General features: G+C 38.2%; 1 protein-coding gene across 3 annotated transcripts in view; it reads left to right on the top strand.

The window, feature by feature from the left end:
- Positions 1-10,590, top strand: part of NSMAF (neutral sphingomyelinase activation associated factor) — a 38,836-nt gene extending 28,246 nt beyond the window's left edge. For 2 of the 3 annotated variants that reach the window (XM_053932843.1, XM_053932919.1), the window contains 11 exons: positions 305-468; positions 1,777-1,885; positions 3,228-3,286; positions 3,742-3,809; positions 5,385-5,452; positions 5,704-5,827; positions 6,564-6,647; positions 7,604-7,754; positions 8,142-8,244; positions 9,166-9,275; positions 10,216-10,590. In XM_053932843.1, the coding sequence (XP_053788818.1) occupies positions 305-468; positions 1,777-1,885; positions 3,228-3,286; positions 3,742-3,809; positions 5,385-5,452; positions 5,704-5,827; positions 6,564-6,647; positions 7,604-7,754; positions 8,142-8,244; positions 9,166-9,275; positions 10,216-10,310 (1,135 nt within the window). In that variant the 3' untranslated portion in view covers positions 10,311-10,590. Of the gene's footprint in view, positions 1-304; positions 469-1,776; positions 1,886-2,324; positions 2,344-3,227; positions 3,287-3,741; positions 3,810-5,384; positions 5,453-5,703; positions 5,828-6,563; positions 6,648-7,603; positions 7,755-8,141; positions 8,245-9,165; positions 9,276-10,215 lie in introns of those variants that run through there. The other variant, XM_053932984.1, reaches the window with a different exon arrangement.
- Positions 10,591-14,418: the final 3,828 nt, after the last annotated feature.

The following is a 14,418-nucleotide window of genomic DNA, read 5'->3' as shown; positions in this document are numbered from 1 at the left end:
AATATGCAGAGAACCAACACCATGTTCTCAGTTTTAGCTTGCATTGAAAAACTGTTTCTTAAGCATTTCTTCAGTCTGGCTTTTGTGCAAGTGCTTCATTTTTTCAGTCATTGGGAATATTGTTATTTTACATTAGCAAAGTTATGAAGCTCTTATATGACTGTAAATCTGCAGTAAATCAGATCTATAAGAATGTGTGATGGCCTGTAGTGCTGTAGTAACTGCACATGCAGTTCCATGCTTTTGGGGAAGGGGAGGGAAAAAAGTACTTCCTTGGTTTAATTATATATCTTGCTTTGTAAAGTATTATGGACCCCAATGAAAAAGTAGCTCTGCTGACACAAATCCTGGAGTTTGGACAGACGCCAAAACAGTTGTTTACAACCCCTCATCCTCAAAGGAAAATTCAGAAATTGAAAAGCTTGTCTCGAACATCTAGTCACAGCATTTCCATAGCTGAGTCTCCAGGTAAATGTTTAATAGATAAACTAACAATGTGAAGGATTTGTAATTTTGAGTAGTTTCTTTCTCCCACAGGATCTCATTATACAGCTCTCTTGGCTACTTTCCCTGTAAGCCAACTCAAGATAAATCCATGAATTAAATCTTAAAGAAAAACAAAACTAGACCAGTTTCAAATTTCAAAATACAGGTGTTGCCCTGTATTTTGCCTTCTGTTCCAGTGGTCTCCTCTGGGACTGTTCAACCTCTGCTTCTGAAGCTGTGGGAGGGTGATCATCCCTGGCCTTTCCTGACACTTTAAATTCAAGCTGATGTGACAGCAGTTTCAATGACCATATCTGCAGGCATTCTAAATGATGCAAAGATTTGTTTGGGTTTTTAACAGGAATGTCTTTGGGGGGGTAATCAATTAATTAGCTTGATCAAAGTAAACCCTAAGAAATTAAGCATCTGAATTTTTTCTCCTTTTCCATGACTTGAATGAAAATCTGAAAGGAAATTTTTTTTCCCCTGTACTACTACATACTGTAGGGACAGAGTTGATTTGAATAATTTTCTTCTAGAAAAGGATTGTAATGCCCTCACAGGCTTCTTTTCAGGGCAGGACTTAAACCACTACTCTGAAACTAAAATGCTATTGTCTTCATAATGTATATAGTGATTTAACTATAAATTGGGCTGAAGATTGAGCCCAAGGTATCGCTTGGAAAGATTTTTCTCATTTGTTTGTCTTCAATTCACTTACCATTTGATGGCCTTCACTTTCAAGCAGAAGAGTGACAATGTGTGCTACTTAGCATGGTAACCTGTAGCATCCAATGGCAAGAGGGGCTTTGAGAGTTGTATGTGGTGATAGTAATGGTTGTGTATTGAGTAGATTTGCTGCCTGAGTCATTAATTCACACATCAACAGTTTCTCTTGGGTTTGACCTTTTTATAATTGACATCTAATTATCTCAGTTTTGTTGCATTTTTAGTCCCTTAACTTTTGCAACAGTGAAATGAAGTTGTTTTTACGTTTTCTTCTTTTGTTTGTTTGTTTTCCATTTTGGAATCACATTCTGTAAAGTCTGCTGTTTAAATGCACTAATTTGTTGAGAAAAATCCTATTTTTGACTGTGTAAGCCTATGCAAATCCAGCAAGAGATTTGGGAAGAAAAGTTAGTAATCTTGTCACTCTTTGCTTTAGTCTAAGGATCTTATTCCTGAAGCTCTGCATGATTTCTGTACTTTCATATTTATGTCAGCTACCTAGGTATTTGAAATGTCTTTTTTCTATTTGTGATGGAACTTTATTGTGGCATTTTATTGCAGTTTCTCCAAATGAAGAATCATTTGAAGATTTGACAGAAGAAAGTATAACACTTGCCTGGAACAGTATTGCCAAACTAAAATTAGATACACAGTGTAAAATTCACAAAGAGTAGGTACTATTCTTTCCAGTCAAAATTCTTCCACTGAATTGCGAGGGGAGGATCTGTGTGTCAGTCTGAATGATGGGTTAGGGTTTAAATACTTTTCTTTGGGAGATGACTTAGTGATTTGATTATGCAGGATGAACTTGAGTATATGATGGGCTATGAATCCAGAGAAGGTATTTGTCAGCTTGATTTTTGCTATTTTTTTTCCTTAGCTCTAGATCTGTATAAGTTCATTATCATTTTAGTACCCGATGCAGATATTGATTACTCTTCTCTAAAACTGATAACAGCAGCCAGATAAAGACTTCCATTTATATTTTTTTTATAACACCAGGAGGACACAACTTCATCCCATCAGATTTGAAAGGTTAAACACTTAAGTTGTTCCACTGTACACCTCAAGCTGCTGCTGCATGAGCAGTTTGCCAAGTCTCCAGCTATAGATTTTCAGTTAATCCAGGTACCAAACTACTGTTCTGGTGGATTCCTAGGGATTCAAGAGTCAGTAGGGGCACTTTTCAGGTGAACTTTGAAAATACCTAATAATGAACAACGTCAGCTATATTTTAAAGAACAGGTTTTCCTTTGCCCCCATCTCTTGTCCTAGTGACTGGGCTGGTACGAAGGATTTCTTACAACCTCAAGTCCAGCTACTTTCTTGGTGACTGTAATCAAATCTAGGAAAACACAATCATGTCCCTAAAATAAGGTAATATTTGTAGTCAGAAATCTGTTGCCAGATTGTTAGCATTAGAGAAATCCTGATCCTGAAAAGAATCAAATTACAGCTTCTGATTATTTTTGTTACTTTTTTTTTCTTAAGACTGCTGAGAAATAATGAGACACAGAGCTGTGTAACTGAACTTTGGCTGTGCAGGATGCTCTGTGCTTCTGAATTCCCTGACATAAGCTTTGTCTAAATTTCTACCTGTAGTGACTTAGCCAGTGTCAAATTAAAGGAGAAAAAATGTGCAAGTTCCAATTCCCTACTCTTGAGGTATTCAATATCTGCTTGTCAGCAGCTTCCTGACTATTTGTAGCTAATACAGAATTGTAAAAACTAAATGTGAAACCATTTATCTTCTCACATGGGCAAATCCCTTCTGATGAAGATAGAGTTCTTACAGAACACTATAGGGATCCTGTCCTGGTGTTTCACATATTATGTCAAGGTATAGTTTTGTCTCTAGGCAGATAACACACTACTGTAGTGTTTTCAATCTCCTTGAATGTCTTAGCTCTTGCAGAGCTCAAATAAAAGATTTCAACTGTAGTCTATTTACAATATGGTGGTTAAGTTTCAAAACCTATGAAGTCACCCACAAGCTTACTTGTATTAAACAGGGCAATTACTGGAATAGCAGTCACTTGCAATGGGTCTTCTGTTTTCACTACATCCCAGGGTAAGTATTGCACAATTATTTACCACAACCTGCAGTGTAAATGCAGGTTAATATTGGGTTTTTTTAACAAAATGGCATGAAACTGAAATATATATCTGATGTAATTAAATAGCTTAACTCTATGAATTTGCTCAGCTTTAGATGGTTTTGACTCAAGCATTTCAATATTATCTAGGCTTGGAAGATAATTTCAGTGATAATAATAATGGATAGTAATGGAAGTTTGTCCATTTAGATACCAGAGTTCTCTTAGAGTTTGAGCATGGGGTAGTCCATCTGTAACTTGTACAAAACAGGGTAGTTCCAGGCCCAAGTCACAAGCCTTATAAAGTTCTCAGAGACTATGAGAAACCTGGGTCTGCTTTTCATACTAAGATATTCAAGCAAGAGCAAACTTATTAGCTTCTAGAATATAAAATAGTCATTTTATTTTCTATTTTGTCCCTTATCCCCAGATTCAACTTTGAAGATGTTTTCCAAAGACTCGAAAACCATCCAGAGAAGTGTGTCCTTTTCAAACATGGTAGGCTGCTGCAAAATAAGAATGAGATTACTGGGAATCTTCTGAAAGCTGCTCAGTGAGATGGCTCTTAGCATCCATCAATGCATCTTTTCTTTCCCCTGCCTACTCAGTTGTATTATGTGTGAATAATTTAGAAGATTGAATTGAGACTCTCTCAGGCCACCAGAGAGACAAAGCACATTCTGCAGACATGGGGAAGAAGCATTAAACGTTTACACTGGCTCTGTTCTGAGTTGCCCTGCTATCCAGGGAAGAGCTTGTAGTAGACAGATAGTCTGGTATGAGCAGGGGTGTCTTCCTGAGCAACCTTGAAGCCATTTGGACCAGAATTGCAAAGCTTAAATTCCACCCACATGCTTGCATCCAGCATTGCCTTACTGCACCCAAGTGTTTGAAGCATGTGGGTCAGCCAGCAGAGGAAAACCAAGCACAGGGAGTGGAATCTGTGCTGGATGAAAATGAGCCATCCTTCTTCCATGAGCGATGATCTCAGCAACTTGTGAACACTTTCCCTCTGCTCCTAAAAGAGCTGGGAAAAGGATTCTGAATTTGATTTTCTGTCCTTGAGCACTGTGGCCAGACCTGGGTTATAAATATACACTCCCAGTTGCCATATTCAGTCTTCTATTGGTGGAAGACACCAAGTTATATCATTTGCCTCTCTACCACCATCTCTAGCCCAGACAGCAGCCATAGCATGCTCTGACTGGTCCCCAAGTAAATTGCAGGATCAAGACCCTGTGGTCTGCCATGGGACACACTAGCAGGTGAATCTTGATACATCAATTCCTAATCTTTAGCAAAGGGAAACTTGGGAACGTTGTTTCTTGGCACTGTAAAAAGGGAGCTCTTTGACTCCTAAGCCAAAATTTTGTTATTCATGAGAAGGCTTTGTATACTCTTATGCTTTTCCCCTGTGGTTGTAGTGCTGATCTAAACACTTCAAGCAATGCTAAAAGGAGTACTGTTTACAGTCCAGCAGATTATTGCTTTTCAAACAGACCTAAAACATGACCAGTAATGATACCAGGTAGAAGCACTGGGCTGATTGTTGGTTTTTTCCTTGCCATTTCTAGTGACAGTAAAGTAAATGAGCAGGTATCTGTAAATAATGTTTCTTGTTGAGAGTAGCAGGAATTAGACAGTTGTATTTGTTCTTTGATGATAAGTACCTGTGATGGAGAACAAAAATCAAAAGAATCTGCATTTTTAGTTTCTGTTAGCTATTTGTGTCTAGAATTTAGAGCAGCTTAGAAGATGAAGAGCTGACCCACTTACTTCTGAGTGAGGAATTACATACCATGTGCTTGAAATACCAGTTTCTTTGGAAAGACTTATCAGTTCTGCATGTATTTCTGAATGTTTCTGCTACCTTTATTTAATAGAGATGAAGTATTCTTGATGTTCAGTGTCCAGCCTCTTAAGTTTTTTTTCTTTATCAGCGTTCATATAACATCTGCATGTTATTTTTATAGAAGATTAAAATGCTTCTTGTTCTCCAAAAGCATGTTAATGTACTTGAATTGGATTTGGGGTAATAAATTGAGTATTACTTTTTTTTTTTTTTTATTACAGGCTTTGTCATCTTGTCTAATCTTACCAGGAGATACTACTGTCATAAGTTCTTCATGGGACAATCATATGTGTGTATTTACTTCCTATTGACTTTATTGAATTGCATGGATTGCCTTGGTTGCTATGTTTATGGTTTTAGATAATGATAATGATAATATCATTATCTTTTTAAAATCGTTATATTTTTAAAACACAGTGTCTGTATTTCTATTTTTTACTATTAGATTTGTTAGAAACTACAGAAACAAAGTTACTTTATTTAGAAGAAAAACCCTTAAGTTTTATAAAATGTAATGCTTTTATAAACTTTCTCTGTCAGATATTTTTATTCAATTGCATTTGGAAGACAGCAAGATGTTCTATTGGGCCATGATGATGCAGTCAGCAAGATCTGTTGGCGTGATGGGCGCTTATTTTCTGCATCTTGGGATTCCACTGTGAAGGTTTGTAGATGGGATTGTTACAGTTGCATGACTATTTATAGCCAGCACTTCGTAATATTCAGCCAGCCAAATGCTTTGGGATGAATGTACCTGTTGTACTAGAGTAATAACCTAGCTAGTATCACAGTAAGTTTATTTCCTGATTTATTCTTCATTTAGATTTAGCTCAACTGTTTCAAAGCTAAAGTGTTATTTTTCAGGAAATTTCATTCATTATAACTTACTGTAAAAAATGAGGATTCTGAAGACAAACTGTATTTGTTGGAGAAACTGGAATGTTTTGTGACTTTGATGATTCTGTTTCTTGGGTAGAATAGATTTCTAAAATGTTTAATAATTTTGTAGTTTTACATTCTTCAGCTAAGAGGAGCAGAAACTTGCTAATCTAAAGAGCATGCCTACAGTTAGGTGGAAAGGTAATTTGGAAGCTAGAGACAGAAAAAACTTTCCCAAAGCCTGCTGCGTATGATTTTTTTGGTAAGTACACATTTAGTGCAGTGATATACCCATTCTTAGGTAGGCTCTGTAGGCTATCTGGAGTCAGCAGAGTTGTGTTCAGCATGTGGCTCTGCTTAGGGTAAAGGAGTTCAGGTGCCATTGCTCTACTCTGCCACGTAGGCAAGGCCCACAGTGAACACAAGCAGCCTTCCTTGTAATGTGAGAGTTCAGCACTGAAGGAATTCATCTGGGGTTATATTACTGCTTCCTTGTACAAACATAACTATCTGTGTTGTAGGTGTGGCACTGTGTTCCTGGAGAGACCTTGAGCAATAAAAAACACCACTTTGAACTCCTTGCACAGTTAGAACATGATGTTAGTGTAAGTATGTTGATACAGTGTCTGAGAATAAGAAAATTAATTGATGATTTAAATCATGATCTAGTGGTAAAGCACAACGATTGGGTTAGGGGCTGAGGGATGTATTTTGGGTAATGTGTGTAGGGGCTTTTTGTTTTGTTTTGGGGTTTTCACCGTCTGATGGTTCTGCACCAGTGTAAACAGAGGTTTCTTAATTTGTCTTACTCAGCTTGTATGCACAGAATTCCTATGGGGGGCAGGAAGGATTGGGTGGTTTTTGTTTGCTTCTTTGGTTTTGAAAACAAATCAATCTTTTTTCAAGTGTTTTGATTGTTACAGCTTCCTCTTAATGTAAGGCAAGCAAATGAAAAAGAAATCCTGAATTGTTTACCATGCTATCACAGTAAATATCTTACTGAATTTCACTGTAAATATACACATTGTGTGCAATGAATCATTAATATGTAACTGCATACTTTTGTTTATAGCCTCTAACATCAGTCTGTGAAGATACTTAGAATGAATGTGTTCTAAACCTTCCTAAGAGTTAGTTTTTTAATTGGTCACAGCGTTGTCAAATACTGAAATGGTTCTGATAACATTTAAGAACTGTACCCAAGAGAACTGGAAACAGCTGATGGGTAGGAAATTTTTTAGAAGTTAAAAATTTTACGCTTAAGGGTAGAGTCTAACAGTTAGATGGAGAGTATTGGTACTAAAAGCAATCTGAAATGTCACAATTTCTGATTCTGGAAAGCAAAAGCTGTTTAAAATATCTTCAAGGTGACCTATTATTTCTTATTGTTTGGATTTTTCATGCTTGTACTTAATTAAGGATGTTGAGAATTAAATTCAAAGCTTTTCATAAATAAAATATCCTCTTAGGGATAATGGGCTTGCTTTGTGTATTTTTAAACCTGTCTTAAGATGGTTCACATGAAAGAAGAGGAGAAGTCATGGGATGTTTAACTTCCTAGGTAAATACAATGGACCTTAATGCTGCAAATACCATCCTGGCATCTGGAACAAAAGAGGGTACCATTACTGTTTGGGATGTTACTACAGCAACAGTGTTGCACCAGTTGCCACATCATTCTGGGACTGTATTTCATGCTGCTTTTAGTCCTGGTATGTTGGATTTCAGTTTTTAATATGCACTGTTGGGAGTTTCAAAGGGAATCTTATTTCCTAATACCATGTTATTATCTTTCTTATTGGAATTACTGCTTTAAGGGGGATGGTGAGATGTTTTGGATTGTCACACATCTCCTCTGTAAAGAACTTAATTGTACACAAGGCCATGCTAGGCTGTAGACCAGTGATCTAGACTCTAAACCAATCTTGTTTATCTTTGCTTGCTTAGAGACTTAATTTCCAGTACATTATTTATAGATAAGTAGGTCAGGTAATGTCATATCCAACATGCTGATCACAGAGTGCTTTGGCAACTAGAACTGAATATCTGAAAATTCTTTTATTTGCTGTTTCTTTTGTTTGCTTCCTTCTTTTGTACAGACAGCAGACATCTACTGAGCACGGGGGAGGACTGTTGTTTTAAAGTAATAGATGTACAAACTGGAATGCTCGTATCTTCTGTGACCACTGAAGAGCCACAGAGGTAATGCTGAGAACATGCGCGTTATGGAGTTGGGTGGAGATGGCTGGTGACAGCAGAGTGGGAAGGGCAGTAATACTGGGAACTTTGTTTTATTGAATCCCTTTTTAGAGTGCAAAGACTGACATTCTAGCATGTTGTGTGCATTATGATCAAGCTTTCCAAACTGGGGCAAAATCAAGCAGCTCTCTAAGTGAATAACTTTTCAATAACAACTTTCATGTCACTTAAACATGATGACAGCTGTAGCTAACCAGCTCTTCCAGCAGCTGAGCTACTGAAATGTCTAACAAGTTGAGTTGTCTTATTTGAATAATCTCTGTCACTAATATTGATCTGTTGGGTTTGTTTTAATGTTTTATTTTCATTTTGATAGTCTTCAAAAAAAGATTGGCTTTTAAAATCAAAGACCGATCACCTTTTTCCATCAACTGAAAAGTATACAGTTATTTATGGTTTATCAGATAAACAGATGGAATACTTACTCAGTTACTGGAATAAAAATATAGCAGCTATACATGGAATACACTTAATTTTTTTTTGTGGGTATACATAACTACATATGCATGTTCACATATATATTTTCACTAGTTATTTACCTGAAAGTCATCTTTACTTTTTAAATGATGGTTTCAGGAATATGAAGTGGCAGAAGTGAAAGTGGTGGCTCATGAGAGCACTGGGAAATCACACACATGCCCTCTTCTGTTATGGGATTATGTTTCATACTGTGCCAGGGGAAGGCCTGACTGGGTCTAGGTCTTTAAAATAATTTGGGAGTAATCTTTCCAGAAAGACTGTGTTGAAAGGTAGTTTCCTTTGGTTTCATATCTCTATTTCCAGTTCTTTTTTGACCTAGTTTGGAAATGTTTGGCTGTCATCATGCAAGAGCTTGACATGAACTAATTTCAGATTTACTTGCAGGTGCTTCAAATGGGATGGAAATACCATCTTATCAGGATCTCAATCTGGTGAATTACTGATTTGGGACCTTCTTGGAGGAAAAGTTACTGAAAGAATCAAAGGGCATACAGGTATGCCTGAACTATTCCCATTCTCAAACTGAATGTGAGATTGCTATTTTCCAGCTCTTTTAGTACTGAAAAGTTTGAGAGTCATGTGCTCAGCCAGCTGGCTGTTCCTGTTCAGCTTTATCTGAAACACAAGAATTAAAAGTAGGTCCATGTGAGCCACCTAGGAAATCAAGTTAAGAATGGAGGAATATTGCTTTGTACAAGACTGGCCAAAGGGAAATTACTTTCAATTTTTTTTAATTCACACAACATTGCAAAAGTTGACATTTTTCTACCTCTTGGCCCTCAAATATAGTATAGACTGTATTGTATCCTTTGCCACAGTCTGTCCAGACTGAGTGTAACAACATTAAGTACTCTAGTAAACTTATTTTGGATGGGGATTTTAAAGGCTGATTAAATGTACCTGTATAGTTTCAGTACATCAGCAACCAGGATGTGTGGGGAAAAACTACCTAAGTTTTACTAAGTTTTTAAGGCTATTTAACTAAGAACAGTTGTTTCAGATGTAAGTTCCCTACTGTAAGTTTTATGCTGGAACTTGACCTGTGGCGAGGTCATTCTGTAGTTAGGGACTTTTCAGAAGTGGGCTTCTGAGGCATATCCTACAAGATGTGAATACACTTTTAATGAAAATTCCAAACAGCAGAGTGAAAAAGCTCATTCTCCATGAATGCTTTCCTTAGTTGCCATCTGGATTCTACACTGCAATGATGTTGTCCCTCTAGTACCAAAAGTCAGCTGAGGCAATGGAGCGTGAGATCCTTACTGTGAATAAGAGCAGCTACCTAGAACCCTACTAAATTTCCTCTTAGCATATATGGTGTCAGTGTAATCCAATGCTCAGACTATGCTAAACTCTCTCAAAGAAAGATCTGTACTGTCATCTCAAGTACCACACTTGCATTTGGATTTACTTGTCCGTGATTTTGTTTCCCAGGTGCTGTAATGTCCATGTGGATGAATGAACAGTGCAACAGTGTTATTACAGGAGGGGAAGACAAACAAATCATGTTCTGGAAACTGCAATACTAAGTGCCTTTCCCTCCAGTCATTTAAATGAACTCTAATTTTAAACCAAACCTTTTAAAGGAACTTAACTGTGTGCAATGATGGCTGCTGAAGTTCAACCAGATAGGAAGCTTTGTTCAACCACAACTTTCTATGTTATGTTGACTTCGCTGAGAGCTCTTAACTTCCATAGAATATGCAGTTGTTTTTCATGGACTATCATACTGAAATTGCTTGTGTAAAATGGTATCTGATAAAAAATTAAAGACTTATTTTTCTGTAATTAAAGAGCTCTTAACTTGCAGTCATTGTTTGATTTACATGGAATGTATCATAGCTTGCTGTTTGACCTGCTTTGAAAGAAGCAGCATTTGCATTCTTAATTTAAGCCTTTTAGGGTGTGTGGAGCTTAATGCTGTCATGTCATGTGCAGTCAACATTTCTTCTTAGTGGAGATGCATGTGATTGTAAATACTGCTTTGAACACTGCAGCAGCTGCTGTTCTGAGCAGTTCCCAGTCTGGGCTTCTAGATAGTATTTAGCTGTGGCTATTGTGCGAAGGCATAGAGCACAATAAAAACAAATTCTCTCTTGCTTTTTCGTACTCAAAACCAGTAGTAATATATTGGTCTGAAAAGAAGACAAGCATAAAATTGATCTCCTAGCAGACCAGCTACACATTACTTGTGTTGGGATAAATATTCCCCTAATCCTGTGCCTGAAGTTGGAGCATAAAAGACTATCGCTCCTTTTTCTCATTTATATTACTATCCTTTTCTCTTAGCAATCTTCCACATTTTCATGTTTTGTTTAGTGTTCCTTCTTTAACTCAAATCACCTTTGGGATGGAATTTCAGTATGGCATTTAAACAGAGGTACAGTTCCTGGGTTTATCCAATCCCCCAGCTGTCTTAACCCGGGAACAAAGCAGAGTTGGACAAGGATTACTTTCTCTGTAGGACTTCAGGGTATCTTTTCCTGGGAGGAGCTGTTCTGAAGTAAAAGGCTTGAAATATTTAAATAGTTTAAATGAAGTGTTTAAATGGTTTGTTTACAGAAATAAGCATTTGCATTTGTAATGCTGCCTGAGTATGACTGAAGATCTATTTATTTCTCTGCTGGTGTTCCCTACTGCTGGTTTTGAGGTGCCCTGGCACTGTGTCCAGGGCAAGTGTTCTACTAAACTGTGTTCAGTTGGATATTCTGCCTTGGGTTTGACACCCAATGCCTATTCCAAGGCACAGCAGATTCTTGCTGTTGTAAAGCAATCAGTTTATGGTTAGGTGTTGTTCTCTCATTCCCTCAGTCTTCTATTATGATGGATTGTGAGCTTATTTTTCAGTAAGGTAAGGCTATTAAACCAAAGTGGTATTTATTTCAGCTGCACTACTCTCTTGACTTAGCAGATAACTGGATTTTTATGTAATCAATGAGTTTGTGTGAAGCCACACATGGCAAAAGACTAAACCATACCATGTATGCCTGCTGTACCAGTCTTAATCTTGCAGGAGAATGTTTGGTGTCTGCCCTGTTTCTTCACCAGAAATTTATTTATTTCCCAAACATATCTGTGTGTAGGCAAAGATGATAGAACGTGACATTTCTACCCTTGCCTGGAAACTGCGTGGATGAATTCTGGATTGCCCTTTGTCACTAGGGGGCCTCCTGCTGAGCTAACAAATGAAAATAACTCAGAACTGAGGAGGCACAAGCTTCAGGGTCAAACTCCCTCAGAGAATAAACCCTTTTGATTAAATATGGATGCATGGTATGCATAGCTCTTGAATGCAGCTGAGGTTACCTTCTGCTGTAAAGCACACTCACAAAACAGCCCTTACCCTGCTCCATTGCCTAAAGCAACCATAGCTTTTTAAAGGGAGAAAAACAGTCAAGTTAACCCTGTTGACTGGATTCTTCCTTGCAGTTTCTGTGAATTTGTGTATATGCATTTAATCATAAGTTACTCTTCAATGCTAGCTAATTTCTGCCTTAAAACAGGAGCTTTTTGATTATTCTTTTACTTCTGGGTTGCTATCTGCTATAGCTGCAATTTGTTGTACTGACATTCTACCACTGTTTTTTCCAATGGATTGCCCCAGTATTTCCAACAATCTGGCTGACAACAAAAAAAAAAAGTATTGTCATCTTACATTCCCTCAACATATTGTTGTTTTGGTTTACTCTTTTTTTCAGTTTTAGTTTTAGCATGATTTGTTTAGTAGGGAGTCACAAGATTTAAGTAACCAAATGTCACTTGTTAAGCTGTAAACAAAGAGTTTTAAAGTCCAATTAGATCTGTAATCAGCCCTTACTGACTCATCTGCTCCTAAGTAAAAACTGGTTAGAAGCAGAGATCAGTGTCTGGGCTCCAGGGATTTCACAGCTAAGCAAAGGAGCTCAGCAAAGCCCTTAGAGATGACTGCAGGCACAGGGCTAGGCCCATGAGGCTGAATTATACCAGTGCTACATAAAGCCACCAATTAGTGCCAGTGTAGGCTTGCCACAGTGGCTCCAGACACATCATTTAGTAACCAAACAGTCCCATTAAACTGGCTTGCAGGATGAATTTGATCACTTCTCCAGCCTGAAATGCTGTAATGGTTTTCTCTAGGTTAGCATAACAGAAAAATTCATTTGAGAACAGCAAGCTACATACCAAGACACTTCTTCACTGCTGAACTTCAGTCCTCCCTGGAAGAGCAGGTCTCCCAGCCCAGGAAAAGCTACAATTAGCTACACATGCTAATGAGGAAGTGGCAGATGAGACTAGTGCAGACTGCCACGCTCTGAAGTGTTTGCTTTTCTTTTTGGTGTGATCTCTTCTAATCTTTTCCATATGTCCCTTAAATGGACAAGCAAAAAAGAATTAAGATGCCACCACCCTCAGACCAGTTCTTGATCCAAGTAAGTTCTGAAGGAATAGCTAAACTGATTCCCCAAATATATCTTTACAAAATAATACCTCTACTGCACTCAAGCTCTTTGCTTTGACTTCATGCTGCTGCCAATTAAGAGGAAAACTGAAGTTCAGTCTGTAATGTAATCCTAGATTTCATAGCTGAAACCTGGAACAGAGCAGAGGGGGAAAAATAGTAAAAAAGCAGTCACTAAACTTCAAGTCTCAGTTGAACATGCCCTGACCTGTTGTGGTGGGCTGATCGCAATGATCAGCTGAACCCCTCCTGAGCTTCTCATTTACCCTGCCCCACAGCAAGAGGGGCAAGAGACTCAAAAGGGCAAAAGCTATGAAAATTTATGGATTGCAATAGATGGGAGAACTAAGCAAAGGGAAAATAGGAAGTGGGGAAGAAAAAAAAAGTGATGCAAAGGTGCACCAGCAGACTGATGCCCAGACCAACAACTGTCTTAGAAAGGTTCCCCCCTAATCATTGCTGAGCATTATGTCAAATGGTGTTGAATTTTTCTTTGGCCAGTTTGGGTCAGTGGTCCCAGCTGTGCTGGGGACAGGGGACAGTGTGAGAAGCAAGAGAGGCCTTGACACTGTGCACATACAACTCAGCAAACACCCTACTGTTATCAGCCCTGCTTTGGTCACAGGCCTTCAACACAGCCTCACACCCACTCCTACAAGAAAATTAACTTCAACTCCTACTTCATTAACCCAGCCAGACTCAGCACACCCAGCAAGCTGTAGGTCATTTTACACTGAAATTCCGACTCTGTAATTAGTACATCTTGTAGAACAGCTGGCTGCTATTCAGTATGTTAAGCGTAAGGTGTAAAGAGAGTTAGAATCGTAAGAGGGCTTGGGTTGGAAGGGATTTAAAGATCACCTAGTTCCCAACTCACAGCCGTGGGCAGAGACACTCTCCACTTGACCAGGTTGCTGGGGTCCCATCCAGCCTGGCCTTAAACATTTTGAAGAATGGGGCATCCACAGCTTCTCTGGGCAACCTGTTCCAGTGCCTCACCATCCTCACAATAAAGAATTTTTTCCACTCAACACATCTTATTTAAAGTAGCCCAGAGCTACCCCTTCTAAAACATTTCAACGTTAAAAGGAGTAAGCTTGTTACAATATTTTACACTGCATTCCCTATCTTAGTTGTTGGCTGACTTTGTTAAAACAAGCCTGTTTTAGCTCATCTTAAGTAAGTACACACACAGGATG

The sequence above is a fragment of the Vidua chalybeata genome, chromosome 1, assembly GCF_026979565.1.
Source record: "Vidua chalybeata isolate OUT-0048 chromosome 1, bVidCha1 merged haplotype, whole genome shotgun sequence".
Taxonomy (NCBI): Eukaryota; Metazoa; Chordata; class Aves; order Passeriformes; family Viduidae; genus Vidua; species Vidua chalybeata.
Note: the sequence above shows the minus strand (reverse complement) of the source record. Positions and strands in the feature narration are given on the sequence as shown.